Below are 27132 nucleotides of genomic sequence, written 5' to 3'. Positions count from 1 at the left end.
AAGGTGTCAGCACGTGTGTGGGGTGGGTGCTGGCACTGTGGGGCTGGGAGCTGCTGAGTTTGTAGCAAAGGTGGTTACGTAATTCCCTGCCTTTTCCAGACTGTCATGCTCGTGCTGGAAATAGACAGTTACCTAAGAAAATAGCAAAGTGCACCTGGAAACTTTTAGACTAGTCTCCTTGTTTAATCATGAACCCATTTTCAATACGTCGAGGAAGGCAGCTGTAATATATGACCTTTTTCTGCCATACATTAGAGTGGTGACTCACCCTGCAACGTCAGAGAAGGCAATGAGCAGGCTCCAGGCTGGGCTGTGCAGCTGAGCTCTGCAGCTCTGACGTGCTCTGCACTTCAGGGTGTTTGGGCTGCTTTCAGTATCACTGTTCGTACCTGCTTGCACAGATTTCTGTAAGCTGAATCAATTTAAATTGATTCTGTCTTTTCCATGTCATCTCAGAAGGCTTTTTGTCCGAAGACCACAGGGGTGTCAGTGACTTACATTTAATATAGAAAAGAGCCAAGACAAACTAAAGGTGACTAAGATCATCAAAACTGGAAAAGGGGGCTGGTGCTGTAGGTTTTGTGACTGGTTCTGTACTGTGAACACTGTCACTTATACAGAAAAAATTGCAATATGTAGATAAATGTACTATTACGGAAAGACAATGGCCATATGAGCTCTAAATATTTAGTTTATTGTTTATTTGCTGTACTAAAACTGCAGGGCTGAGCCCTGCAGATGGTGTCAGTCATTTCATGCTTCAGAGCAGTAATTTCATGTTCTGTATGAAGCAAGAAGCATCTCGCCCCAGAGCTCAGGTGATCCCCAGCTGGTTTAACCAGCAACTGGTATAAATTGCAGTGTCCACAATAATTAAAAGCCAAGTAAAAGTTTTTTGGAAACTCTCTTCTATCAGCCTCTGTGAAGTGCCACTGCTTCTGTTGCCCATAGTATTGGGATGTGCAGTGTGAAGCTCTGCCCTCTTCCTTTTCAGTTTGGGTGTAGAGCTGGGCTGGATGCCCCTGGTGCTTCACACCAGCTTCCGAAGAAGGAATTTGCCCAGGAGCACTGTGGAGCTTCGGGTGGTGGTATTTGATGAGTCTAGAGGCAAGCAGGAGCGTCCCTCGGTTCTGCTGGCTCTGGGAATGTGTGCTGGGCTCACCGAGACTCCTCCTCTGCCAGCAGCTGGACCAGCTCCAGTTTTTGGCCATAGCCTGTGCTCCTCTGCTTGTACTACACTGCTGGAAATCCAACACTCCTCAGTTGGCTGCATTATAAATGTGATTACACTCACAGGCAAAATAAGTGTGGTTTGAGCTGGAGGGCCTTGTTGGCCTGGTGCCTTTGGGCTGTAAGAGGGCTCATGTCCACAGCAAGACACTCAGGTGTTCAGCAGTGGAGGGGCAGTGGGACAGGAAAGTCTGATTTACAGGCTTTCCCTCCGAGTTATTCATTCCCCGTGGTGCCCTCCTTTTCCTCCCCAGCTGTATGTTTCCTTGCTTTGACAATCCCAGTCATCACAAGGTACTTTTAGAAACAGGATTTTTTTCTGTCTTTATTCTTGGTTAGTACTTTGGTTGCTGAAGTTATTTGGAGGTCCCCTTGTGCTGTGATTGTCAGTGTGAGCATGAGCCTTGAGCAGTCAGCTGAGCTCCGAATCCCACATGAAGCAATCCAAAGTTGCACAGCCCATGGAGCAGCCAGGGGAGCCTCCTCTGTCTTCTGCTTCAGTGCCTCAGTGGCAAAAGAATTTTCTATAAATGCCGGATAAGGAGTATGGATTACCCGGAGCTGCTGTGCACTGAATCAAGGCAGAACAGTGGGTGAACATTTGTGAAGCGAGAGCAGCAGGCCGGGTTCGGGCGGGCCCTGCTCGGCCTTGTGCCGTCGCTCTGAGGGGGCTCTCACAGGCCCCAGGGTGAGCCCCGCACACGGTGCCAGGCGTTTCCTGCTTCAGAGCAGTCATGTCACATTCTGTGCGAAGCCAGAAGCATCGCTTTGGGCTTTCCCTGTGTGACGGGGTGGCTCCACTTCAGCAGCAGCAGAAGCCCTCCAGTCTGCAGCACTGCTGATCAGGGCTGGGCTCCCATGGCCTCTCCCCCGCAGTGCTGGCCTGGAGCTGGTTTCATTCTCCAGCACGGACATGCCCTGGCCTCAGAGCTGCTGAAACAGGGAGGGTGGCACTTGTGAGTTGTTTCTGTGGCCCTCTGTGTTCCCAAACACTTGCCCATCACCTCACCCTGCGTGTGAAACTGTGGAAGGGTCAAGGACAGAGCAGATGAGGCAGAACCCATGGCTGCTTCCAGAGGGAGCAGGGGTGGGCTGAGTCCTGCTGGCAGAGCTCATCCCTCAGGCAGGTAGAGCTTGGCTCCTGTGCTCTGAGCAGCCGTGTCATTCCTGGAACTGGGCCTTCTGTGTGGCCATGACCTCTCCCTACTGCTTTGTCCCAAGCAAGCCTTGTTAAGCAACAGTGGAGGTAATGAAAGTTTTTCCAGAGCCTAGAACTTTGCTTCTGCAAAACTTCCAGTGAATGTGAACTTTGCTGCACTTGTAACCAAACATAAATTATGTATTTCAAATTTTGATTTTTCTGAGTAAAGTTCTACACACACACCCCTCCTGTGTATTAATTGAGTAAAGCCTCCTGTAGCAGGCAGGCACTGAAGTGATGGAGATCTTTTTAAGTCAGCAGATGCATATCTCAGGGGCCTAAATAGTTTATTTATTATTCCTTGAGGACGAAAGTAAGGTTGAGGGCAATCTCAACAAGGTTTAACAGTGACAAGAAGACATTTTGCAGTCCACAGGCTGCTTCTTGCCTTGCTGTGCTTAAACTGTGATTTGTGTTAGGTGTTGTGGCCCATGTTCCTCCAGTGTGGTGCACTCCAGCACAGTCACTGCAGTTTGCACATGGGGACTTCCAGGCTGGAGTTGGGATTGTGTTGCTGGGTGGGGTCAGCTCCTCATGGCTCTTGGGTGTTGGGGTGCCAGGTGTGGATGGGCTGCGGCTTGGCAAGAGAGTCTAAAACATTTACCTGATCATTTCTCACTTTCCTTAACCTGTCATTTTCAACCTTAATTCAAGCTGTGGTATGTCCTGCTCTTCCCTGGGGCAGAGGCAGTGCTAGTAGCTTAGCCAGGCAGTCCCTCCATCATTCCTAGCACAGGATGTTGCTGCTGAGCATGTCCAGGTATTTATTTATAACTTGTATGTACCAGATTTCATGTTAGATACCGAATCCTCTGTCCATTTGCAAGGTATCTGGCAGGCAGCAGATGAAAGCCCTGCAGTGAGAGCTGCCCATGGTAGCAGGGCTGGGCGGGTTCCCTGGGCTCCTCCCTGGCTCTGCCCCGTGCAGGTGCCTCCTGTCTTCTCCCTGCCTGGCTGGGGGATGACGTGTGTGTCGGAAGATCCCTTCTGCGGTGTTGGAAGGAAAGGAGCATTTTTCTCCCCTGAAGTCACCTCTTTGGTCCAAGCTGCCTGGGCTCAGGAGGTGCCCCGGAGCTCGGCAGGTGCTGCAGCAGCAGTGGCACAGCTGCCTGGGCTCAGGGCAGCTCTGGGGCTCCTCTGCTCGCCTGGCTTCTTAGCAGAGCACATCTTACAGGTACAGCAGCACCTGTGCCATAGATAGGCTGCAGGTGTGGGGAATCTTGTGTGTGGGGCTTGTGTAGAGATGGTTTTCCTGTCTGAGAGAAGAAAAGGGGATTTTGCAGTGGCCCAGCGTGATGTTCATCTGCCCTTTTCCCAGAACTGCAGAGGCAGGGAGGGAGTCATCTGTGCCATGTGTTAGTTGTTAATTTTAGCTTTACCATAACTCTTGCTGACAGGGCTGGGTTGTTTCCTACTGTAGGCAGCATGTAGCAGTTATCCTGGAGATACGGTGGGGCTGCAAGACAGTGAGGCTGCAGCTCACCCTGGGCTGTGGTGCTCAGGCTGTGCATTCTCCCAGCTCACACAGCTGCTGCCTGCTGGAGCTGAGGCCACGTGGTACCATTTCTCTTGCATTCATGCTAAACTTTTTAGGTTATAAAAGGATGGCTTCAGGCACAGGATGAATTCCACCTGTGTCTGAGGTCAGAGCCTGGCCCAAAGGTGGTTAAATATCTGCCATGACATGCATGGCATTTATCAGTTCTTTTTCCTAATTCTGGCTGCCTGGTGAACTCTGTATGAAGCAGCAGCCAAAAGAGCATTGCTGGATCTGATGTACAGGTCCCAAACTGAGCTTCTTGTCATGCACATGCTGCTACAGGGAACACTTACAAGTACCAGCAGGCTGAAAAATAGGTTGTTGCTGATACCTTTGTAATGATAATGCATTGCATTTGGTGTCAGCTCTAGAGCAAGGTCACTGAACACATCAGAAGGTCCCAGTCTGATGTGCTGTGCTGCTGGGAGCTCCCCAGGAGCCGTGCCTGATGCTGTGTGCTGTGCAATGCTGGAGGCTTGCTGCCTTGTGTCCAGAGGTGATGTCAATCAAGTGTACTGGTTAAAGATGTGGGGAGCACTGGCCATGTGCTGGAGTCCAACAGGGAGTCTCTGGGAGCTCCTTCTCTTCCCAGTGCCATTTTTGTTATGTCCTTTGCTGTGCTCCATGTAGTGTTTGTTCAGTCTCTGCTCTTGTTTGGTTCAGTGCTCTGTGAGGGTGTGACCCTATCTCCACCCCAGCCAAGGACTGCTGCTCCTGCCTCAGCCAGCCTTCATGGCAACTTTGAGTAAATGCAACATCTTGTAATGTAATTTTCTGGGTAGAAATTCCAGATCTGTAGGAGAGCTGATGACCTGGGCAGAAGCATAGCAGCTGCTGTGTGGAAGGTCTGGGGCACAGCTGACTGCTCCAAATCGAGCTCTCAGGAGGGGCAAGGAATCATATAAAGGCAGAAGTTGCTCTGAAGTCACGTCAAGGGAAGTGTCAGAAATGAGACACGCTTGCTCTGCAACAGAACATTCTTCATAGGTGGTTTAACAAGCCTTGGAATTAAATCTGGGGAGGGGAGAAAGTGATGTAGCTGTTATGTCAGGGCTTCACAAGCCTGCAGTGTGCAGTCTGGGCTGGGACTGGTGGAAAAGCAGATCTGAGCAGCCCTGTAATCAGGGCTTCTCCTTGGCAGTTATGAGCTCACACTAAACTCACACTGCAGCTGCATATATATTTTCCAAAATACACTTTTGGAATTTTACATACACTTTTTTAGTATGCTAATCATCTCTGTGGTCATTCCTTCCTGCAGTTAATGACTACTCTCTTGGAGAAAACAAGTTAACAAACTGACAGCTGCTCCTAACAAATCACTTGCTTGGAGAGGCCAGTTTAGCATCCACAATAAATCCTTCTTTTAATTCTGATGGTTCAGTGCAGCAATGTCAAAGAAATGAGGTAATAACTTGCATTTATAAAAGCAGTTTGGACTGTAGTAGATTTGTGCACAAGAGCTCAGAGACAGAATTGCCAGAGTTACAGACTGTGGGTTCCTGCTCTTCTTTGAAAAGCTTTACGTGTAGATGGGAAAACGTGGTTCAGTCAGCATAACCTGCCAGCCAGCCAGATTGTCAACAGCTGCCAGGGCTGGCGTGAAAAGGTGGGCAAGGAGTGTCCATGGGGCTGGGGAGCTCTGAAGGGGCTTCCTCTGTCCCCACTGCCAGGAGTGGGGACCTGGGCTTGGAGCAGAGCGTGGCACTGGGGTGGCAGCGGCTTGTTCCAGGTGTGAGCACGGGCTGTGCAGCCCCTCCTGGGCAGGGCCCTGCAGAGCCCTGGGGAGGTGTGGGGCAGTGAGCAGGGCCCTGGGCTCTGTGCTGCTGCCAGAGGAGCAATTCCTGCAGCTGCTGGCTCACAGGACACCTCTCCCAGGCAGTGCCACAATAATCAATACCCATCTCTGATCAGTTAACCTTTAACTCATGGCAAATAGAAGATGTTGTCCATAACATTTGGTTACAAATAAATGAACAGACTTGGGAGCCTTGGATAAGGCAACAAATGTTGTGAAATTCCCATTTCTTGTGTAAGGGCTGAGCTCACCCAAGGGCTGGCATATTCTTAAGAAGTTTGCAATAAACTAATGGATCTGGATGGCAGCTAGTTTGTCTCACTAGGTTTAGCTTGGGTAACTGTTAATCTTAAAGTTATAGTTTTTGCTTCCCCAAATTTCTGAGATCAGGTTTAAGATTTTAAATAATTTAATGGCTGTATTGAGTTTTGAAATTTATCATTTGATTTGACAAATAGTCTCAAATGGCAACACTGTGCCAGAATGTTGAGCTAGCTGAATGAAAAGCTAATCTCCATTCATGACATGAAATGAGGGAGTTAAAGGTATAAATACCAATAAACCCTGTGATGTAATGAGCAGTCTTTCCATTTCAGTATTGGAATTTGTAGTACAGGCAAACTGCTTTTTTTAAACTTGCTGGTATCCCATTTAATCTGATCACACTCCACAGCTCATACTGATGGCAGTGTTGATGCTGCTCGGAACTGAAGCAGTTCAGTTCTAGAAAGGGTGTGTTGCACTGGGCTGGCCTGGCCAGGTTTGGTGCTGGGGTGGCTCTGTGAGAAGCTGCCAGAAGCTTCCCCTGTGTCCACAGAGCCAATTCCAGCAGCCCCAGGACTGACCCACCCCTGGCCAAGGCTGGGCCCCTCAGGGACAGCAGCAGCACCTCGGGGAGCACTTGGGAAGGGGGAGGAAATCCCCCTGGAATTGCAGCTGGCTGAGAGCAGGGAGGATGTGGGACAGGAGCAGCTCTGCAAAGCCCAGGGCAGGGCAGGAGGGGCAGGAGCTGCTCCAGGGGCTGGAGCTGAGCTTCCCCCGAGCCTGGGGTGCAGCCCAGGGAGAGGCAGCTGTGCCCTCCCAGCCCTGGGCTCCAGCAGGGACCAGAGATCCATCCCCGTGCAGCCCTGGGCTCCAGCAGGGACCAGAGATCCATCCCCCTGCAGCCTGGGCTCCAGCAGGGACCAGAGATCCATCCCCCTGCAGCCTGGGCTCCAGCAGGGACCAGAGATCCATCCCCCTGCAGCCCTGGGCTCCAGCAGGGACCAGAGATCCATCCCCGTGCAGCCCTGGGCTCCAGCAGGGACCAGAGATCCATCCCCCTGCAGCCTGGGCTCCAGCAGGGACCAGAGATCCATGCCCTGCAGCCCTGGGCTCCAGCAGGGACCAGAGATCCATCCCCCTGCAGCCCTGGGCTCCAGCAGGGACCAGAGATCCATCCCCCTGCAGCCCTGGGCTCCAGCAGGGACCAGAGATCCATCCCCCTGCAGCCTGGGCTCCAGCAGGGACCAGAGATCCATCCCCCTGCAGCCCTGGGCTCCAGCAGGGACCACAGATCCCCCCCAGCCCCTGCAGCCCCACACGGGAGCAGGGGGTGCCTGAAGGGGGCTCTGACCCCAGGAACTCCACACTGGAGCAGCTCCTGGCAGCACCTGTGGCCCCGTGGAGAGAGGAGCCCAAGCTGGAACAGCTTTGCTGGCAGGAGCTGTGACCCCACAGGGGACCTGGGCTGGAGCAGCTCCTGAAGGACTGACTGCACCCATGGGAAGGGACCATGCTGGAGCAGCTCCTGAAGGACTGCAGCCCATGGGAAGGGGCCAGGCTGGAGCAGCTCCTGAAGGACTGACTGCACCCATGGGAAGCTCTGACACTGGAGAAGTTCAGGGGAGGATGTCTCCCAAGGACAAGAGAGGGATGCCTGTTCATGATATGCTGATCTTCCCCCCAGAACTTTCATTTTTATTTTGCATGTACGTGCATAGAATATGCACAGCAGGGGAGAATTCTGGAAGATAAAAGCCTAGTTTTGTAGTTCTGCAGTTTCCAGGTTCTTAGGTGTATCAGCAGTTTTGTTGGTGCCGGTGATTAATGCCAAGCTTGTGCATGCACTTGTAGAAACAGAGCCTCAAACAACACATGGAAGATAGCAGTTTCTTTAGAGTTGTTTGAAGCAAAAAAGATCTTTGTTTTTATTTTCTACTGTAGTATTTAAAAAATATCACTGGCCTTGTCTTGATGGACTGTCCTGCTAGGATTGAATGGAGACCTATGGACATCTCAGGGAAACTTAAAATCAGTAGTCCCAGTTTTGTGACAGGAGGACACGCATTCCCTAGAGTTTAAGTTCTTCTTCATAGGAATAAAAACCAAAGTGATCCTTGAATCAATTCCCTTCCTTGGTTTGAATTTAGAGAGGTTACGCATAGGTACAAATAAATGCACAGGTAAAAGACTCTCAAAAAACCAAAATAAATAAATTTAAAAAAAAAAAACCACCTAAAACAAACAAACAAAAAAAAACCCCCAAACTTTGAGGAAATATCTTTAAATACTCCCCAAAAATCCCCCTTTGAAGAGCTTACTGAAATCATGACCTTCCCTGTCAGTTTGCCCTGTGTAGAGCTGACCTCTGACTTGTTGGCTCCTGGTGCTTTGGCCTCCTGAGGACTTCATGGGAGTCATCCCTGGCACCCCCAGGAGCAGGGAATGCAGTCAAGGGGAATTTCTGAGCCCACTGAAGCACAACTGGCAGCCTGAATTCCTGTCCTGGGACCAGAGGGAGGGCAGAGGCTTTGCTGTTGGGGCTGTGAGGTGCCAGGTTGTGTTGATGAGGTTACATCCTCTGTTCACAGGGAATCAAACAATTACTATATATGACTGACAGATCCATTTTCCCAGGGGCTTTCACTGCAGGCAAACGTGCTTGGTGTTGTATTTGTGGAGAAGGCCAAGGAGAAATCTTTTGGGCTTGGACTGAATTGTGGTTTTATCAGTGGTTGTTGAATATCATGTGATGGAGCACTTTGTTGTGAAGGTCTCACTGAATTATTTCTGGGGCTGGCAGAGTTGTTTGCGGAGAGTGTGTGGATTTCTCTGTCCTTTCTGGCTGCACCTGCCTCCTCTGGGTTCTGTCTGCAGCCAGCCTCAGTCTCCCTGCATTGAAACACCAGCAAAGCCTTGCCCCCCCTTAATTTTGGGTTGATTTCCATGCATTTGTTTCACTGCAGCCGCCTGCTGCTCTCTTGGGTACTTGAATCTATTCAGGGTGAGGAGCTCATTGATGTAGGGTATCAATGGTGGGGGTATCCTGAGTGTTGTGAATCAACAGCCTGGAGCTGTTCTTAGGAGCTGTGGAGGATTTTAACTTTGATTCTCTTTCTGCTTTGTAGGTATTTGTATAAAATGTGGAAAAGGTGTGTATGGAGCGAGCCAGGCTTGCCAAGCAATGGGCAACCTCTATCATACCAACTGCTTCACGTGCTGCTCTTGTGGTAAGTCACATCTGCCATGCCCTTGTGGCTTCCTTTAGCTACCAGTGTGCAAGGGAGACCTCATCCTGCCTGCTTCCCCAGGCAGAATTCCCACACAAGGCTTCAGCTTCAAAAGTTGTTTTTTATTTGCCATCTGTAAGTGCTCAATGGTGTTTTCCTAAGCAGCAGCCCAGAAAAGTAATGTTTGGTTGTTTGGAGGGCTGCATTTACAAAATGGCTTCAACCTAGCTGTTAGGGGCACTATATGCTTTAAATCACTTGTGTTTATGGAACTGTAATGTGCATGTATCGTTTTTGTAGGAAAAAAAAGGTAAAATTTGTTTGGCCAAAACCATATTTTTGTCACTTTCTATTTGCAAATGCAAGTCTAGTCAGGCATGTGTATTTGTCATTTCTGTGTATGCACGGTGCTCAAAAATTGTTCACTTATGGTTGAATGTGACAAGACAAATAGAAACTGTGTGTTGAAATGTCTTATGCTATTACAAGATTTTATTTTTGTGGGGAAAACTGGACAATAAATCACTGTTTCCTCCTTCTTAGGACCTTTTTAGGTTTCCCTTTTAATCTGAAAGAGATGTTTCTGTGTGTGATTTGGGGAAGTCCTGGCTTTGCCAGGGGAAATGGAAAATTCAGGGCAGCATTTTCAGAAGTGTGCCTTAAATCAGACATTATGAACTTAAGTTGGAGAGTTCTTGTCTGTAACTGCTGAGAGCTCACAAATTCCCACCAAGCTCAAGGGAAGTATGATAGCTCAATTTTCAGGAGTCAGGTAACTTTTCTTGTTTTATACACACATCTGGTGTGGTTCCGTAGATATGAAAATATTTGCCTGGATATTGAAGATCTTGTTATGATACAGATACACAGCAAAAGATTTATTCTGAGCAGAATGGGCTGAACACAGATTGTTTCTAAAAAGGATGAATTAAGGATTAGAAAAAGAGTAAAATATTATTGGCATAGAACCAAATCAGTTGATAATCAGAAGAACGTTGTAAAGTTCACTTCTGGCAGGAGAAGTGTTGTCTGTTCTCCTGAGATCTGTACTGATAAATACTGGTCTAAAGAAGCCTTCAACCTGAATGTAGTGTTTAGTGACTTTTCTAAATGACTCTGGACCAGAGTCATTTACCAGCTGCAGGGTTGAACCTATCTCAGACCCTCAGGGATTGCTCATGACTTTGCTCAGGTCTGACAGTGTGTGTTAGCTGTTTTACTGGCTCCCAAAGTGAACAGCATCCTGCTTAGCAGAGGATTACAAAATAGGATATCAGATAATGTCTATCCAAGGCATTAACCTAACCTAATTGCATGGGTGAATTCCAGCTTCCTCTGTGGGGCAGAAATGTTGTTTTTAAGGACTCAGGCTGCATGTTTGCTACCGTGGGGCTCTGTATGCAGGTCACTGTTCCTTACAGAAATGTGTAAGGGACAAGAAGTGTGTTTTAAAGCAAAATACAAACACAACTCAATTATTTAAACACATAACCAGCTTTTCTGACTGTTCTGGAGAGGTGTGTGTGGCCAGTGTTCACCTACCACGGGACAGCTTGAGACATGTCCACTTGAGGCTTTGTTTGCCCCACCCTTCAGTGCCCTGGAATTTGGTGATTCAGGCACCTTCCCGTGAGTCACCCCAGCATAGGGAGATGATCCAGGTTGTCTTCTAAGCCTCTCACTGTGCTGCTCTGGGCTGGAGGCCCCACCAGGACAGTTCACCCGTGGGAAGGGCTTGGATTTCCTTCTGTTTGCAGCCTCTGGGATAACCCTGTTGGCAGGGCATAGTTTGGGCACCGGAGAGGGGCTCAGGGCACTGAAACACCTGAGCAAAGCCCATCTCAAGGGTGAATCCAGAGCAGAGCTTTTCCTCTCGGCTCAGCTCTGAAGTAGGATCAATGTGAGCCAGCTGGGAGGAGGGTCTTGCATTAACTCTTTTGTTTCTCACTGTATTTTGGGCTATGCAACCCATGGAAAACCCAGAGTGGTTCAGCACAGTGCCAGTAGAGCCAGGCCCTGGGACCAAGGCATGCAGGTCCTGTCTGTGGGGGCTTCACCCTTGGGAATGGTGCTGAAAAGGCTTTGCAGGAGCTCATGGACAAGCAACCAAATGGAGACTTCTCACAGGACTGCAGTTTATGACCAGGGAGTTCATTTTGTGACATTGCTGGGACCTGTGTGAGAATCCTGAGCTGCGGGTTTGGTGCCCACCTTTAAATGGATGAGAGTAACCAGAGAGGGCCCAGAAGAACTCCAATAGATGATTAAATGCTGAAGAAAAGCTAATCATGAAGCTCAGTGTATTTTGGGTATCTGAAATTGTGGGATGGTCATGTGGCTGGAGCTTGTAAGTACATGAACCATAAAACAGCGTTAGAAAGTGGTCTCATATGTACTAGAGACAAACACAGGAGAAATCTTTCCTGGAGGCTGAAATTACACAATCCAAATAGGAAATCAAAGACAGTTTTTCTGCAATGAGGATGATTAACTGCTGGAACAAAACAGCAAGAAAAGTGGCAGATTCTCTATTCTTTTTTGTTTCCAAATTAAGACCAAAGGTCCCTTTGGAGAATGTTTTAAGTTGAGCCAAGCTTTAGGTGGGTGATCGTTAATGATCTTTGTTAGAGGAGGGGTCACAGCACACACTGGTGCTCCTTCTGAGCCTTTGACAGGAGAGTGGAGAAGCCCATTGGTTCTCTCTGCCTGAGCCAGTGTGTGTGCTGTAGCTCCTGTCTGTGTTTATGTGCTGGTTGGCCCTGGCGGGACACCAGGTGCCCACCAAAGCCAATCTGTCCCTGCCCTCCTCAGCTGGATGGGGAAATGAGAGGCTTGTGAGTCAGGATAAGGGCAGGGAGAGCTCCAAAAAATCTATTAACAACCAAATCATAGTAGGATAATGGCAAATAAAAACTAAATCTTAAAACGGGTTCTCCTCACCCCTCCTTTCTTCCTGGGTTTAACTTTACTCCCAGCTTTCTCCACCTCTGCCCTGAGTGGTGCAGGGGGATGGGGAATGGGGGCTGTGCTCAGCTCATCCCAGGCTGTCTCTGCTGCTCCTTCCTCCTCAGGGGAAGGGCTCCTCACATCTTCCTGTGCTCCAGTGTGGGGTCCCTCCCACAGGGGACAGTGAGCTCCTTGAGCTTCTCCAGCCTGAGAGCTTCCCATGGGCTGCAGTCCTTCAGGAGCTGCTCCAGCCTGGTCCCTTCCCATGGGTGCAGTCAGTCCTTCAGGAGCTGCTCCAGCCCAGGTCCCCTGTGGGGTCACAGCTCCTGCCAGCAAAGCTGTTCCAGCTTGGGCTCCTCTCTCCATGGGGCCACAGGTGCTGCCAGGAGCTGCTCCAGTGTGGAGTTCCTGGGGTCAGAGCCCCCTTCAGGCACCCCCTGCTCCCGTGTGGGGCTGCAGGGGCTGGGGGGGATCTGTGGTCCCTGCTGGAGCCCAGGGCTGCAGGGGGATGGATCTCTGGTCCCTGCTGGAGCCCAGGGCTGCAGGGGGATGGATCTCTGGTCCCTGCTGGAGCCCAGGGCTGCAGGGGGATGGATCTCTGGTCCCTGCTGGAGCCCAGGGCTGGGGGGGCACAGCTGCCTCTCCCTGGGCTGCACCCCAGGCTCGGGGGAAGCTCAGCTCCAGCCCCTGGAGCAGCTCCTGCCCCTCCTGCCCTGCTCTGGCCTTTGCAGAGCTGCTCCTGTCCCACATCCTCCCTGCTCTCAGCCAGCTGCAATTCCAGGGGGATTTCCTCCCCCTTCCCAAGTGCTCCCCGAGGTGCTGCTGCTGTCCCTGAGGGGCCCAGCCTTGGCCAGGGGTGGGTCAGTCCTGGGGCTGCTGGAATTGGCTCTGTGGACACAGGGGAAGCTTCTGGCAGCTTCTCACAGAGCCACCCCAGCACCAAACCTGGCCGTGCCATCACTACACAAACCAGAAATGCGAGAATACAAGCTCTGCATTGCTTGTCTGTCCTTGTTTTTGTCTGTCTTTTTTTCCCTCAAATAACAAGAATGATCTGAGCTCACCTCCAGCAGTTTTCAGTTTTACTTTCAACTGAGTGGTTGTAGAAAATAAAAGGCAGTAACCAAAGAAAAATAATTCTGCACCTGAAGATATCTGATTTAGATAAGGGTTCAATACTTAACCAGTTACAATTAAAAAAAATAAATAAAATAATATTTCAAACCCTTGGGAAAAGTTGTGGTTTGGAGACCACTCAGGCTGAAATGTGATAATGAATGATGGAGCCTCCAAGGCCTCATTTCATCACTTGGCAGTGAATGTTTTCAACTCAGCAAAGACAAGTGCAGTTGTGCAGAGAAATGGAAATTCTGCCTGTGTCAGAGCCCTTTCTTAGGCACTTCTTTGAGTTTATCTTCAGTTTCAGTGTGCCAGGTGCCACCTGTCAGGGTGTCCTGGTTGAAGAGGGCAGCATGTGCCAGGACAGGCCTTCCCATGCCTTCCCAGGAGCTCCCAGTATCCTTTCCCCCTCAAACTGATGCCTTGAGAGGCTGACCTAGAACAGCGACTGGATGGAGTAAAGAATAAAGCAGGGATTTATTAGAAGGCCTCAATGGATCCACCTTGGGCAGCACAAGAGCTCAGCCAGGGCTGCACCCAAGATGAACCAAAATGGTCCCAAAATGCACAAGTGCTCACTGTGATCAGCTCTGCTCCATTTGCAGATTGCAGTTCATTGTCCAGTTACAGCTTTAGCCCATGCAGTCCCATCCTTCTTGTTTTTCTCTCTTCAGCCCATGTTGTTTGTGCTCTTGGGCCTGAAATTTGGGTGGTTGTCCTTGGTCTCCAGCTAGAGAAGGAATTGTTTTGTCTCCCAAATCTATGCAGAGAGCTCACCATCCCCTAATATGAAGCTCAGAACTACACACTAAAGCAGCACAGAATCTGAAAAATATAAAAGCTAAACCTGAGGCATCACCACCACTGTTTATCACATCATTGCTGGGGGATTTGTGTTGCTTGTAATTAAGAGGAAACCCAAAACCAGACTCTCAGCTGTGGGCACATCTGTGGGGGCTTCAGCCTCGCCAGTGTAGAGGTGTAAGGATGGAATGGGGGTTATTGGGGTCTCCTGCAGTGAGGATGGTTCCCTCTTTGAGGACATAGATGTAGAAAGATGAGAAAGTATTTCAGGTACACATAAATAAACAGCAGACTTCCGTCCCCTCTAGACCTTTCGGTAAAATCTCTCAGATGGTAAATCTCTTAATTGTCTTCTGAGATTCTGGTAACACTGGGAAAAACCAACAGTAATATATTGATTCAGAGTTGTACAGGATCTCCTCAAAAAAAGGAGATTTCACCAGTAAGCTGAGATTAGAATTAAAATGGAAAGGAAGAGTAGGTGACTTATTGGACATGTTTTATGTGCTGCTTTTCTGCCTCTCCTTGTGTTCAGTGGGTGCTGGATGCCTGAGCCTTGCTCCTGTAACTGAGCAAGTTCAGCATCTTAGATCCTTGCTCTGTCAGGAGATTTTTACCAAATCTCTGTGAACTCCTACAGCATTCTGCCTAAAGCCATGCTCCTCAGATAGCTTTTTTTCAGAGGTCGGTCAAAGAAGTCTCTTCAGGTAAGGTAGAAGCCAAAGTGATCATATTTCCTGAGATCAAGTATTTCAATGTAGATCTTTATTCATAATCTCTTAGAAGAAACAACTGAAACTTTTTAGGATGGTTTTTAAATACAGATTCTGTCTCAGCCCTGACATCAACAGAATCTCTTTTAGGCCTTGATTCAGCAAAGCATTTGGATGTGTTTAAGTATGTTACATTAGTCATATGTAAAATTGCTTTGCTGAATTTTAAATAACAGATATTAATTCTGGCAACAACATAATATGTCCCTTCTGTTAAGTATGAAATCTTGGCTTTGGCAGGAGTTCAGTTGCAGATTTTGCTTATGGAAGACAAGAGCTGAAAAATATCTGCCTGAACAGCTCATCATCTAATTCGTCTTGATAGTATTTCAGAGCATGACAGGATTTCTTGAAGGATAATTGCTGTAATGCCAGACTGCTTGTGTGATCTAGGTGTAGGTGAACAGTTGCAGGAATTAATGGACTCTGGTTGATACTCATTAAGGAAGAGAATTTCCCAGGCGCCTTCAGTTTGCAGATCATAATGTCATCCAGTGTCTTTTCAGGCTGAAAATTTTAATCCAGTGGCAATGATGGCAGAAACTAGAGTAAGAGGAATCTTTACAATGATGAGTATCAGTTTGCTTTTGTAACTCACAGGGTATGAGGGAATGAGCTTTGGTCAGGGAATGAACTTTGCGAAGCTAAAGGTTGGAAGGCTCTACTCTCAAAGCTGAGAGGTATTTCATCATAAAATCAGGAACATGTTCTGCTCTCCTCTGTGGAAGCAAATGCTTGAGCATGCCATTCATCTTTAGTTGGAGCTTCTGCTGCTGATTTTAAGGCACAGAAAATCATGGGAAGTTCAACCAGAAGCTTGAAGCAAACTGTAGCATCCCAAGGGATGCAGCTCTCACCTGATGATGGCTGTTGGCCAACCCAGAGCACTCACAGAGGCAGACAGCACTTCAGTTTGGGGGGACAGCTGGTAAAGGTGTCACAGTTTAGGTGATGATGGGCAGTGCTGCTGCCTTTTTTCAGCCTTCACAAGCTCATCCAGGTCTCTGGGAGGGCATCCCAAGGAGGGCTGACAGAGCTGCTGGTTTCAAAGGCCCAAGTGGGACTACCACAGTGGGAGTATTGTTATTATTACCTGAGGGTATGAAGAGCACTTCTGAACCAGCCCGTGCCCCCAGCTGATGGGAAAAGGGAGTCAGTTCGTGGCCACAGTCACTAGCTGCCTTTTCACTTCTGTCTGAGGCCACTTAGTGCTCCTGGATGTAGATGTCTATTAATAGGAGGTTGCTCATGTCCCAGAGAAGTTCCTTGTGACACTGGAATTGGTCTTGTGCGTATTTGCTGCCCCAAGTTGAACCTTTGTTTGCTCTTGGTGGCAGTAAGGCACAGAACAACTTAAGGAAGCTGTGTCCCTTTGGTGTATATTTACAGCAGTTGGTGAGTTTTTAAAATACCCAAATTCCCAGTGGAAGGTTCATTTTCAATTTGTATTTGTTCCATCCCACAGTGTATTTATAAGTTTGGCATGAGTTGCTGCATCCAAATTGCACACTGCCAGTACTTGCTTTGTAGCTGCAAATTAAATTGTCTGTAAATGTGACTTTCCCATAAAATAAAACAAAATTCAGTGTCAAATCAGTGACCCATACAGCGCGTGTCCACCAGTGTTAGAGCTGGTAATCACAGTGGTACAAATGTGTGTGTGTGTGTCAGTCGTTCACCCTTGGTGCCTCATGGCTGACTTTTCACTAGTTTAGTTGCAGGTTCTGTTCATCCTCCTGCAGCCACTTTGTGCAACTCTTCTGGGCATCAAGGAAACGCAGCAGGAGCCCTGGAGGGAGCGGGGCTCGTGGGCTGTGCTGTGAGGGCTGTGCAGTGCCAGGCTGCTGGTAGCTCGTGTCCGTGTGCGCTCTTCCCTGCCACTGAATAAGCACATATTGCCGGACTGGAGCAGGCTGACACGCTGGGCTTTCTGCTCTGTAATCCTGCCACAGGCACTGCCTCATAGCTGCTGCTCGGGGGCCAAGCTGAGGAGTGGCTCAGTGCTCTGGAGGAACATCCCTCCTGTGACCCCTCAGCTCCCGCCCTGCTCATCCACAGCTCTGGCCCGTGCTTGGAGAATGGAACCTGTGGCCTCCTGGATGTTTGGTGGTTTCCAGGCTGTGACTGGAGCTGGCAACAGGTCCCCTTTGGAGATGGGATTCCCAGGAAAAGCCGAGCACTGTGCGGAGGCAGAGGTTGGGTGGGAGGATTTGGTGTCTGTGCTGCTGGCTGTGGCTGGTGCAAAGGTGTCTCTGAGACAGCTCCTGCTGCTGCTGCAGGAGGGCAGAGCTCTGCCTCAGTCATTCTGCATCTCTGGGGTGAGTTGCAGCCTGTGCTCAGCCCCACACTTCCATCTAACACCTATCAGGCAGATGGATAAAGGCATTCCCAGTCTGTCTGCAGCAGCTGGCCCAGCCCACCCCCAGTGCAGAGCTCAGGAAAGGGAGGTGCTCCCTCTAAAGAGGCAGGGCATGGCAAGAAATGGCAGCTGGTTTGGGCTCCCCTGTGCAAGACTCTGAGCCATGACTGGGTCTCAGCAAAGGAATATAATCTTAATTTTAACTAAAAGTCAGACTTGGATGCCAGCCCATGTAAGAGCCCAAGTACCTTTGGGTACTGATTGCTAGAAAAATGTTTTGTCTTGATTCGTGGTTAGTCTGATAATATCCCAGGCTTTAGAACAAAAACAATGGGATGGAAAAGGGTCATCAGAAATGCTTGAGATGGGATGGACACAGGAAACTCTATTTAAAATTTATGTAGTTGAGTTTTACATTTTAGGAGGCATTTTGTATTTCTGTGCATTGCTGTCTGTTGTCCCAGGTAGCTCTGGCCCAGCAGGGCACTGATCTTTGTGCTGGGCTGGAAATAAAGCAGCCCATTGCTGGGTCCCTTCTACAGACTGTGCTGTAAATATTATGTCATGAGATGTTTTCAGGTCTGTGACTGACTTAAATTTAGTTCAGCTCTGGGAAGGAACCTGCTTTTTTAGGGGTGGCTCATCTGATTGCTTCACTTCCATGGGGACATGCCAGATATTGAAGATGCTTCTGTTTAAAGTTGTTTATTTTTGGTTGGGAGAGTGTGTGTCTTGGTACAATGCAACTCTTTTTAGCAGCAGTGGTAGAGCTGGAGGGTCAGCCCCAGGGAAGGGTGGTGGGATCAGTACCTGGCTGACAGGGAACTGGGAAATGCTTCTCCATTTCTGATGACCAGAGGGCATGTGATCAGTAATTGGCTGGTGGTTTGTCTCTGTCTCCTTGTTTCCTTGAAGGGCTGTAATTGCATTCTGCTATTAATGATTCCAGCATGAAATACATGGCTTTTAATGGGTGGGGGTTGCCTGGCAACTCATGACAGAAACTTTCTTCTGTGTTCATTGACTGACCATAGATGTATTCCTTCCACAACATTTTTGTACTCATAATGTGGAACCATTCACTGATAGCACCTGTGATCCTTTCAAGGGCTGGAAAATACATAAAGTACAAAAAATATACTCTAACAAGGTTTCTCTCTCTGTTTTTTATTTCTGTAAAAACTCCAAAGAACCTAATCACTTTTTTGCATAGTTTTGTGGGTCTGAAATGTCACCCTATTGTCTGGAGTAACACGTTCTGGTCAAATTTCCCCATTTCCTTATTGGCATCTTTTATCTGCAGGTCTCAAAGGTCTTCTCTGAAACCCACATCTTTTGAGTGTTTAGTCTTCTCTTCTACTCTTTTTTTTTTCCTTTCTTACTTTCCTCTCTACCCATTTAAAATGTTTTCTTGGAACAAACCTCAGTTTCTACAAAGGAAGATATTCCCTTGGGCTGTTGTTGAGTTCATCTCTCAAAAGGGAAGAAATCCAGATAATCCAGAACAGAGCACAGGCAAGTCACTGACATTGTCAACAGATGTTTCTGTTTCCATTTCCAGGTTCTGCAATCTTTAATTGTTACCAAAAAACAGGTGGAAGGAAAAAGTGGCGAAAGAATTAATTAAAGGAGAAACACAGAGCTGGTTTCCTGTAGTTCTGTTGAACTGTTTCTCCTGTGTATTTTCCCTATATATTTTGCCAAGTGCAAAAAATGCTTTAGAGTGGTGTCCTTCATCTTCACTCATCTGAAAACTAAACCTTCAAACTAAATTCTGAAATAATTTCTTATGTAATATAGATCATCATCAGTTCTTCAACAAAAAGTCAGTTCCATGTCCACACATGCAATGAATCAGTTTTGTCCTTCAGCACTTAGGGAATCCCTTCTCCTGCCCACACCAGCTGATGGTTTCCTTCCTAGTGCCTGTCTCATACAAAACCTGTCCATGTGTATAAACACGTTCAGGCTCTTGTGTGTTTAGCCTGTCCTAAAGCCATGTATCACCTGGATCTTCTCCTGGCATTTGGGTGACTCTGCACCTTTCCTTGGCCCTGGAGCTGATCTCACCATTGCTGCCATGGACTGACAAGGTGTAGTCTGTGGGCCACCAGTGCCTGATTGTGTTCCTGGTGTGTTGGGAGGATTGAACTTCAGTTTTTGTCTCTGAGGCATCTTGTGGGAAGTTTTCCATTCCCCATGTGTTGTCTTTTTCTTCTTTGCTGCATTTGCTCTGATGTGTCTGCTCTGCTACTGAAGAATTCAAACTTTCTTTCTATTTTACATCTTTTGTTTCCCATCTCAGACAGACACAATGGATGATTTTAGTCAAGATCTTAACTGCATGTCAGTACCTTTTTCTCCAGAAAATAGTGAGCTCCTCTGGCACCATTTGAAATCTTACTGTACCCTGGTAATTTCCCGTTTTGATTTGTTATGCATATCTTTGGCTTTTCCTGGAATTCCCAGGGTCTAAGGACTGCTGGGAGCTCATCATCCCCATATCAAGGAGTCAGGATAACACTTTGCAGCCATGGAAACTTCAGTCTGTCCTTCCTCACCAGCAAACTTGCTTTTTCAAACTTCAAAATAGTTTTCTATTCTTATTCCTGTTACCTGATTTCCCGCTGTTTCTCATCTTGGATTTGTTGCTGTTGTTCCCTGGTGGCAATGCAGGGACTGGACCTCTCCTCTCCTGCCAGGCCAGCTCTCAGTCCAGCTCTGCAGGCCCAGCCTAACGAGGACTGGGGCTCTTAGCAGAGGGCACAGCATGATCAGGAAATATGGTATTTGCTGCTTCTGTTGCCTTCACTTCCCGTGCTGTCTGACAGGGGGGCTCTGGCTTTGCTCCTCAGCCATGCCCCCTGTCCAGGCTGCGGTCCAGTCTCATCCTTAATTCTTGTTAACTGCTTATTTCCAGGGACAGTTGTCTGATGGCCTGCAAACACATTAAAGTTCTCACCAGAAAGCAGCCTGGGTTTTACCTTGCAAATTCATTTTACAGATCAAAGGTTGCCACTCTTCACCTTAAGGATGCTTTGACTTCTTGTGAGTCTAGAAAAGCTCTTTCCCATAAGAATCTTGCCATATACAAAACAAAGATTTTTTTTTTTTTGCTAAAGTTTGTCTTCATACTTACAAAATATGCAGTCGCAGCAGACTTCAGCACTCTGTGTTTGAGTCTTTCTTCTGGCAGAGGATATTGGCAGATGTCAGAGGAAAAATTCCTAGCTGAGAGGATTGGTAGGTTGGTGGTCACCAAGGGGTGGATCAGCCCAGTGAGGCAGAGGAGAGGGTTTTGCTCCACTTGCTAAGGCTTCCTTGTCCTCTTGGACAGATCACTTCTCCTCTCTGGCTCAGCCCATGTGGACATAATCCTTCTCTCCTCCCTCACCTGGGTGATTCTGTGCTGCTTTCAATGCGTTGACATTATATGGAGATCCTGAGGTCAAAGCAGTGGAAGTTTTGTGAATCTTTCAGTAATTATTGTTTTATCACAAATAGATGCATTTGCTGGAGGAAACACTTGCAGTGTCTGGCAGCCAAACCATACAGCTGCTACTGCATGCTACTGAAACTAATTACTTGCTCAAATAATGCTTATTTACAGTTTATGGGGGACCAGTTTGAGGATTATATATCATTAAATAAATGGACTAATGCAAGATTTTAAAAAGCCTGCTTTCCCAGCACTGCTCCCAAGAGCCCTTAGTGCCTGGGCCACGTCAAAAGCGTTCCCATTCCTCTGTCCAAGCCCAATGTTGTGTTTTTAATTTATTTTCAGTATCCAAGGAATGCTGTCTCCAGTTTTCAGAGGACTCTAAATCGGATGTGAGACACAAATGCACCAGAGAAGTTTATCAGAGAAACAGGCTTGGCGTGAAGCCTACATAAACAACCATAAATTTTTCTGCTTTAAATGAGAGGACTCGGAGGATTGGCTGATCATAGCAGCAGTGGGCTGGCCCTGGGCACCAAGGAAAGTGCTTTGGTCACCCCTGGTATTTGACATGACCTGAATGTTTTGCCTGCTTTTAAACTTATTGTTACAGACTGACCAGCTTGGTTCTGGTAAATTCGCTTCTAGGGGTCAAAGTTATTTACCAGCAGTGGATGTTTTCTCCTCTCCTTGGGCTTCTCAGAAAATTTTAGCTTGTTTTAACCCAGGTAATGAAGAGCTCTTGTTTCCAACCACCCCTTGCTGCCTCACTCCCTTGAAACACAGAACAGGAAGAAACTCAGTAAATTCAGTCTTGGCCAGAAAGTTATTTTTCTCCCTTGCTTCCAATAAATATCTCATTTCCTGAAAATCCTGACTTTGACCAAAACTTCTGGGACTTTCTAGATTTATCATCACTCATGGCCAAATCCAGTTTCAGTTAGTGTCGGGGTAGTCTTGAGTTCATGGAGGGCAGTGTGAGCTCTGAGCTGGGCAGCAGGAGCTTGCTCCCATCACACTGACAGTAATCCTGTGGTTTGCCCCAGGTGAGTCTCTTCCCTGTAGCTGTATAAAAACCATGTAGTTTTGCAATATGGCTTTGATTGTGAACACCATGCCAGAAACAGTAAGGAATTATTTTACTTTTTTTTTTTGTGACATTCCTATTATTTTGCCAGCATGAACCCTACATGTGGATGCCCTGCACTGAGCTGACACAAGTGAAAAAAGTGAAAATAGGCAACTGCCACGCTTGCAAACCTGACCCACAGTCTTGAGTTAGGTACAGTAAATGCTTTCTGAAAGGAAACCTGAAGCAGACCCCACCGTGGCCTCACCAGTGGTCAGTGTCCAGTCCATCCACATCCAGTGCTCCTCCCTTTCTAGGGTCAGTGGCTCCCTCTGGCAGCTGCCAGGACTGGTGTCTGATGGAGCAGAGGTCGTGTGCTGTGCCCTTGGTGCTGGGCTGGAAATCAGTGCTGGGTTGTCCCCTAAAGAGCCCCTCTTGCTGACCCACCCACCTGCTCCCTGGCTTCAAATTGAGGATTATTTTCTTCAAGCAGTGGAGAGAGCAGGAGTGCAATAACTTCAGGTGTGGTTCTTTGTGCCTTGCCTGTCCCAAACATCCCTGCAGGCTCAGGGCAGGCAAGGAGTGAGGAGGGAATGGTGTTGAGGTTCCTCTGGGCCTCTGGCTCCCTTTCTCACGGATACTGGGGGCTTGAGAACAGGTTGTGTCCTGATGGGCCAGAGTAACCTCCTACCATTGTTTTGGGGTGGTGGGTGCTTAGGGCTTCAGCATTTCACCCACAAAATGGCTATTCCTGAACAATGAATAACCCACCCTTTATGCTCAAGTGGTAAAGAGCATTTCAGTGTCTGTCCCACGTCCCACAAAGCCAAGTGATGGGTGAAGATGCAGCTTCAGTCTGGTTTTGTGTTTGTGTGTGACATGACTGGACAGGCCTGGCAGCCTGTGGGGCAGGAAGTGCTGCTCATCCTCTCAAAGCATTTTCTGCCCAGTGTTTTTTCAAGTGCTCTGGTGCCTTGTGCTGTCTGGGAGAGGCACTTTGGGGCAGGAGGGTGTCTGGGAGGCTGTCGACCATCATGGCCTCTGCAATGGGGTTAAAAACCCCAAGGTAAACTCCATTGCTTTTGAAGTAACTGGGGCCCTGCAAAGCCATTCCAAAAATTCCCCATGAGTGCTTTCTGCCTTGTGGTGTTAGGGGCAGGCCTGGAGGACCAGGTTTCAAGTCTGACAGAGACCCTGCCTCCCCTCTGCCCGTTCATTCTTTGGGATACCAGTGGCACAGCAGTGCTGGGTGCTTGGTGACAGAGTCCCTCACTGCTTTGAGCACTGTCCTGCTCTTATTGTCTCCACAGGCTCCTTTGGTGGGTGCACAAACCCTGTAATCCTTCCCCTTCCTCTTTTGGGCCCCCTGCACCTCCTGATGTGCTGTTACTGCTTCTCAGCTGTGGCTCAGCCCCATCCCTGGCCCTGCCATCCATCCCTGCTGCTCCCTGTTCCCATCCCTGGCCCTGCCATCCATCCCTGCTGCTCCCTGTGCCCCATCCCTGGCCCTGCCATCCATCCCTGCTGCTCCCTGTGCCCCATCCGTGGCCCTGCCATCCATCCCTGCTGCTCCCTGTGCCCCATCCCTGGCCCTGCCATCCATCCCTGCTGCTCCCTGTTCCCATCCCTGGCCCTGCCATCCATCCCTGCTGCTCCCTGTGCCCCAGCCTGGCCCTGCCATCCATCCCTGCTGCTCCCTGTGCCCCAGCCTGGCCCTGCCATCCATCCCTGCTGCTCCCTGTGCCCCAGCCTGGCCCTGCCATCCATCCCTGCTGCTCCCTGTTCCCATCCCTGGCCCTGCCATCCATCCCTGCTGCTCCCTGTTCCCATCCCTGGCCCTGCCATCCATCCCTGCTGCTCCCTGTGCCCCAGCCTGGCTCTGCCATCCATCCCTGCTGCTCCCTGTTCCCATCCCTGGCCCTGCCATCCATCCCTGCTGCTCCCTGTGCCCCAGCCTGGCCCTGCCATCCATCCCTGCTGCTCCCTGTGCCCCAGCCTGGCCCTGCCATCCATCCCTGCTGCTCCCTGTTCCCATCCCTGGCCCTGCCATCCATCCCTGCTGCTCCCTGTGCCCCAGCCTGGCCCTGCCATCCATCCCTGCTGCTCCCTGTGCCCCAGCCTGGCCCTGCCATTCCCGGCTCGTGCAGCCCAGCCTGGGCCGGGCCAGGCAGGCAGAGCCACCGTGGCTGGGGAAGGGCTTCCAGCAGTGCTCCCTGCTCAGGATGCCCCCATGGGCTTGGTGCTTTCTCCTCTCCACCAGCCCTCAAGCTGATTTTTCTTACCTAAACCCTTCCAGCATTAACTGTTTGTTTACCAAGTGCCTGTGAACTCACACTGGGTTTGGAGTAGCAGTAGTAAAAGTGAATGATGAACCAAGCAAGAAACAGGCAGGGAATTGGAGGAGAGGCAATTTGGAAGTCTCTGCTGTAAGAAGAAGCCTCAGCAGTGGCTCTGAGTCCAGCCAGCAGGGCTGGCTCTGCTGGTGGGGTGACTGTGCCAGCACACAGCCACCAATACCTTCCAGCTCTTTGGGCTGTGCCTGTGCAGAGTGAAAGGTGTCCAATTTAGTGCATATTTAAAAGCAGTCTTTTAGCAGTCATTTTTGATTACTCACTGTTACATTTGAGCAGTTGTCTGTCAGTGTGCTCTAAAACACAAGTGTGCCATGTCCTGACATTGAATTAGGTGTAATCACAGGACCTCAGTCACACAACTCCCCTGGCTGCCTGGGTACTCTGCACTGTTGCTCTTCCAACTGCACTGCCTGCAAAATTTTTCCTGGAAGTAATGCAAATAATTTATTGAGTGAGTCAGTGGATTACTGACCTTAGGAACCACAGCAGTGTAAATTCAGACCCATGGAAACAATTTGCTGAATCAGTATTAACAGTGCAGTGGTCTCTAGAGCAGCAGACTCCAAAGTGGGGTGCAGGCTCCCCAGACAAGTGTTCGGGGTGATCCTTTGGGGTGCAGGAAGAAAATACTTCACATGTGGATGTAAATAATTTATAAATACATAAATTTACGTGTATTGGAATGCACGTGCAAACATCTTTTACTGGTAGAGGAACACTGGGGAAGTCCCTTGGACTAGGGAAAGAAAGCCGAAAGAACACACAGCCACCAGAACTTGTTCTGCTGATTCTGTGAGTTATTTAACAAAGCAGAATGTATGCACTTGGGAAAATAAGGCTGGAAATCATCTACTTAATCTCTTAAGAAAATATGTAGGTGTGAGCCAGAGATCATGTTTTCTAAGCCTTGTTTTTGAAGGGATGTTATTTTTTATTACCCTGTTTAGATTCAAGTAGCAAATCATGCCTGTTGTTGCAATGTGCTGTTCCAGGCCCTGCTGCGTGAGGCTGGTGCAGGGAGAGGGGCCCGTGGCTGCTCTCTCTGAAGCCCTGTGGGCTTTGGGTGGTGGTGGTGAAGATAATTTGGTTCCCATTAGAGATGGCAGCACAGAAGCTGGCAGATCGTACAGTACCTGCACACTGAAACCTCGAGGAGGTTTCAAAATTTGCACAAAGGGGAAAGTCCTTTATCAGTGCAGTTCTGCAGCTGATCCCGGGCAGTTGTGAGTGATTAACTTCAGGGTCACTGGAGCATTTGATGTTTGTGGTTTGCTGTATAGCTGCTTCTTCATATTTGCTTCTAGAGCCTTTTCTCCCTAGCCCAAATATTGGGCAAGTGAACAGGATATGCAAAACCCAAAAACCAGGGGAAACCAGAAGGAGTAACCAGCTTTGAGAGGAGCATGGCTGAAGGCAGAGGTTTGCAGTGTCTTAGTCACCAGTGGCTGTAGTGGAGAGCTGATGTCTCATGCTGGGTAGAGAAGAGAGGAAGGAAGTGGATTTAGCAGAAAATTGATTGCATCTACTTGGGCTCTTTCCAGCTGAATCCTGAGTTAAGTACATTCATCCTGAACTAATCGTTGTGGAGAATTGGCTGAAATCTCACATACTTCTCAAAAGGAAAGCTAAGCATTAAAGGAACAATATCCTTATTGTACCTGAGTGCCAAAAGAAGTGAGTGTACTGTCAGGAGCTGTACCTATTCAGCCCTCTGGCTTGGGAGCTGCTTGTGGTTTTAGCACTAATGTGACCTGTTGCAGGAAGCTGTGGTCAGTCCAGCACAAAATATCAAGGGCAACCCAAGGAGGACTGATCTTTGATTAGATTTGAAATTGGCTGAGCAAACCCCAGTCCATTTCAGTAACTGAGTACAGCTATGATTTTCAGTTTTGTTTACAGCAAAGAATACTGGAATATTGTCTAGAACATATATCTAAGGCCCTAGTGAGGTTTTGTTCCAAGTTACCAGGATAAATCTGAAGTAACATTATTAACATCAGTGTAATTGTTCACCAGTGTGGGCAACAGGAGAGTTGTTCTCTGTGCAGGTCTTTCAAATTTACAGCTAAATAGTCTAAACTCAAAGAATGTCCTTCAAAACTAGCAGACGCTTTAATACTTTGTCATTCTGAACTTTTTTTTTTCCCACTGTGTACTATCCTCTCAAAGTTTTCTTTGTGCTTCTGGACCCAAGGACCACTCGCTCCACATTCTGCCATTGTCCCATGAAGAAAAGGTTACAGCTGTTGCTCGAGATTCACTTCTAGGTGCTGTGGCTCTTAACAGTCTTGCTTTATTGCAAAGGTTTATCTCAAGGGAAGGAGAATTGAGCACTGTGAGCTGGATGTCAGCAGCATGGGGTGTCCTTGGTGCTGGCTGCTGAGCCTCTCTGGACACATCAGCCCAGGCCTTGGCTGTGAGGAGCAGCGGCAGCGCCCTTTGATGCTCTGGGTGCTGACTCACACCGTGCTGCCCAGGAAGAGGGAACTCTGCAAATCCATTCTTGTTGTGAGACAAGAGGAGAGAGTTTAGGGAAATTGCTCATCTCCCTTGAAGCTCTCCTGCATGTTGCCACAGGACTGGGCTGTGTCCACTCCTTTGGTTCAACATACTTTTTTTAAAAGTATGCTAGGAGAAGCAATTCTGCAGCTCACTCCATGCAAAGATGACATTCAGCAACATGCCTGTTTTTCCAGCTCTTGTTCAGATTTCTCTTCATCTGCTTCAGAGCCTGGCTAAGTTGGGACTTCTAGTTGAGGCTGAACTTGAATGGAGAATAATGCCTTGCAGGAAAGAACCTGGTAGCAATGGTGAGGGGTCTGCAGTACCCTCAGTCCAACAACCTTACCCAGCGTGTGCTGGTTGTCAGGTGGAGCCTCCAGTGGGTTCTTGCCCTGCTCTGAATGTCCACATGACGCTGAGGTCCAAACATCTTTTTTTTCTTCTTCCTTTTCTTCCTTTAGTCTTATTGGAATAGAGTAGCATCTTCTTTTGGATGTATTCCCATAG

General features: G+C 48.5%; 1 protein-coding gene across 10 annotated transcripts in view; it reads left to right on the top strand.

The window, feature by feature from the left end:
• WTIP (WT1 interacting protein) overlaps positions 1 to 27132 on the top strand; it is an 81880-nt gene that overhangs the window by 21518 nt on the left and 33230 nt on the right. For 3 of the 10 annotated variants that reach the window (XM_064386945.1, XM_064386946.1, XM_064386949.1), the window contains exon 2: positions 9159 to 9260. In XM_064386945.1, the coding sequence (XP_064243015.1) occupies positions 9159 to 9260 (102 nt within the window). Of the gene's footprint in view, positions 1 to 1188; positions 1820 to 1898; positions 1919 to 2048; positions 2187 to 2269; positions 2477 to 2609; positions 3192 to 5232; positions 5379 to 8639; positions 9035 to 9158; positions 9261 to 27132 lie in introns of those variants that run through there. The other 7 variants (XM_064386951.1, XM_064386952.1, XM_064386948.1 and 4 more) reach the window with 7 other exon arrangements.

The sequence above is a fragment of the Passer domesticus genome, chromosome 12 (genome assembly GCF_036417665.1).
Source record: "Passer domesticus isolate bPasDom1 chromosome 12, bPasDom1.hap1, whole genome shotgun sequence".
Taxonomy (NCBI): Eukaryota; Metazoa; Chordata; class Aves; order Passeriformes; family Passeridae; genus Passer; species Passer domesticus.
Note: the sequence above shows the minus strand (reverse complement) of the source record. Positions and strands in the feature narration are given on the sequence as shown.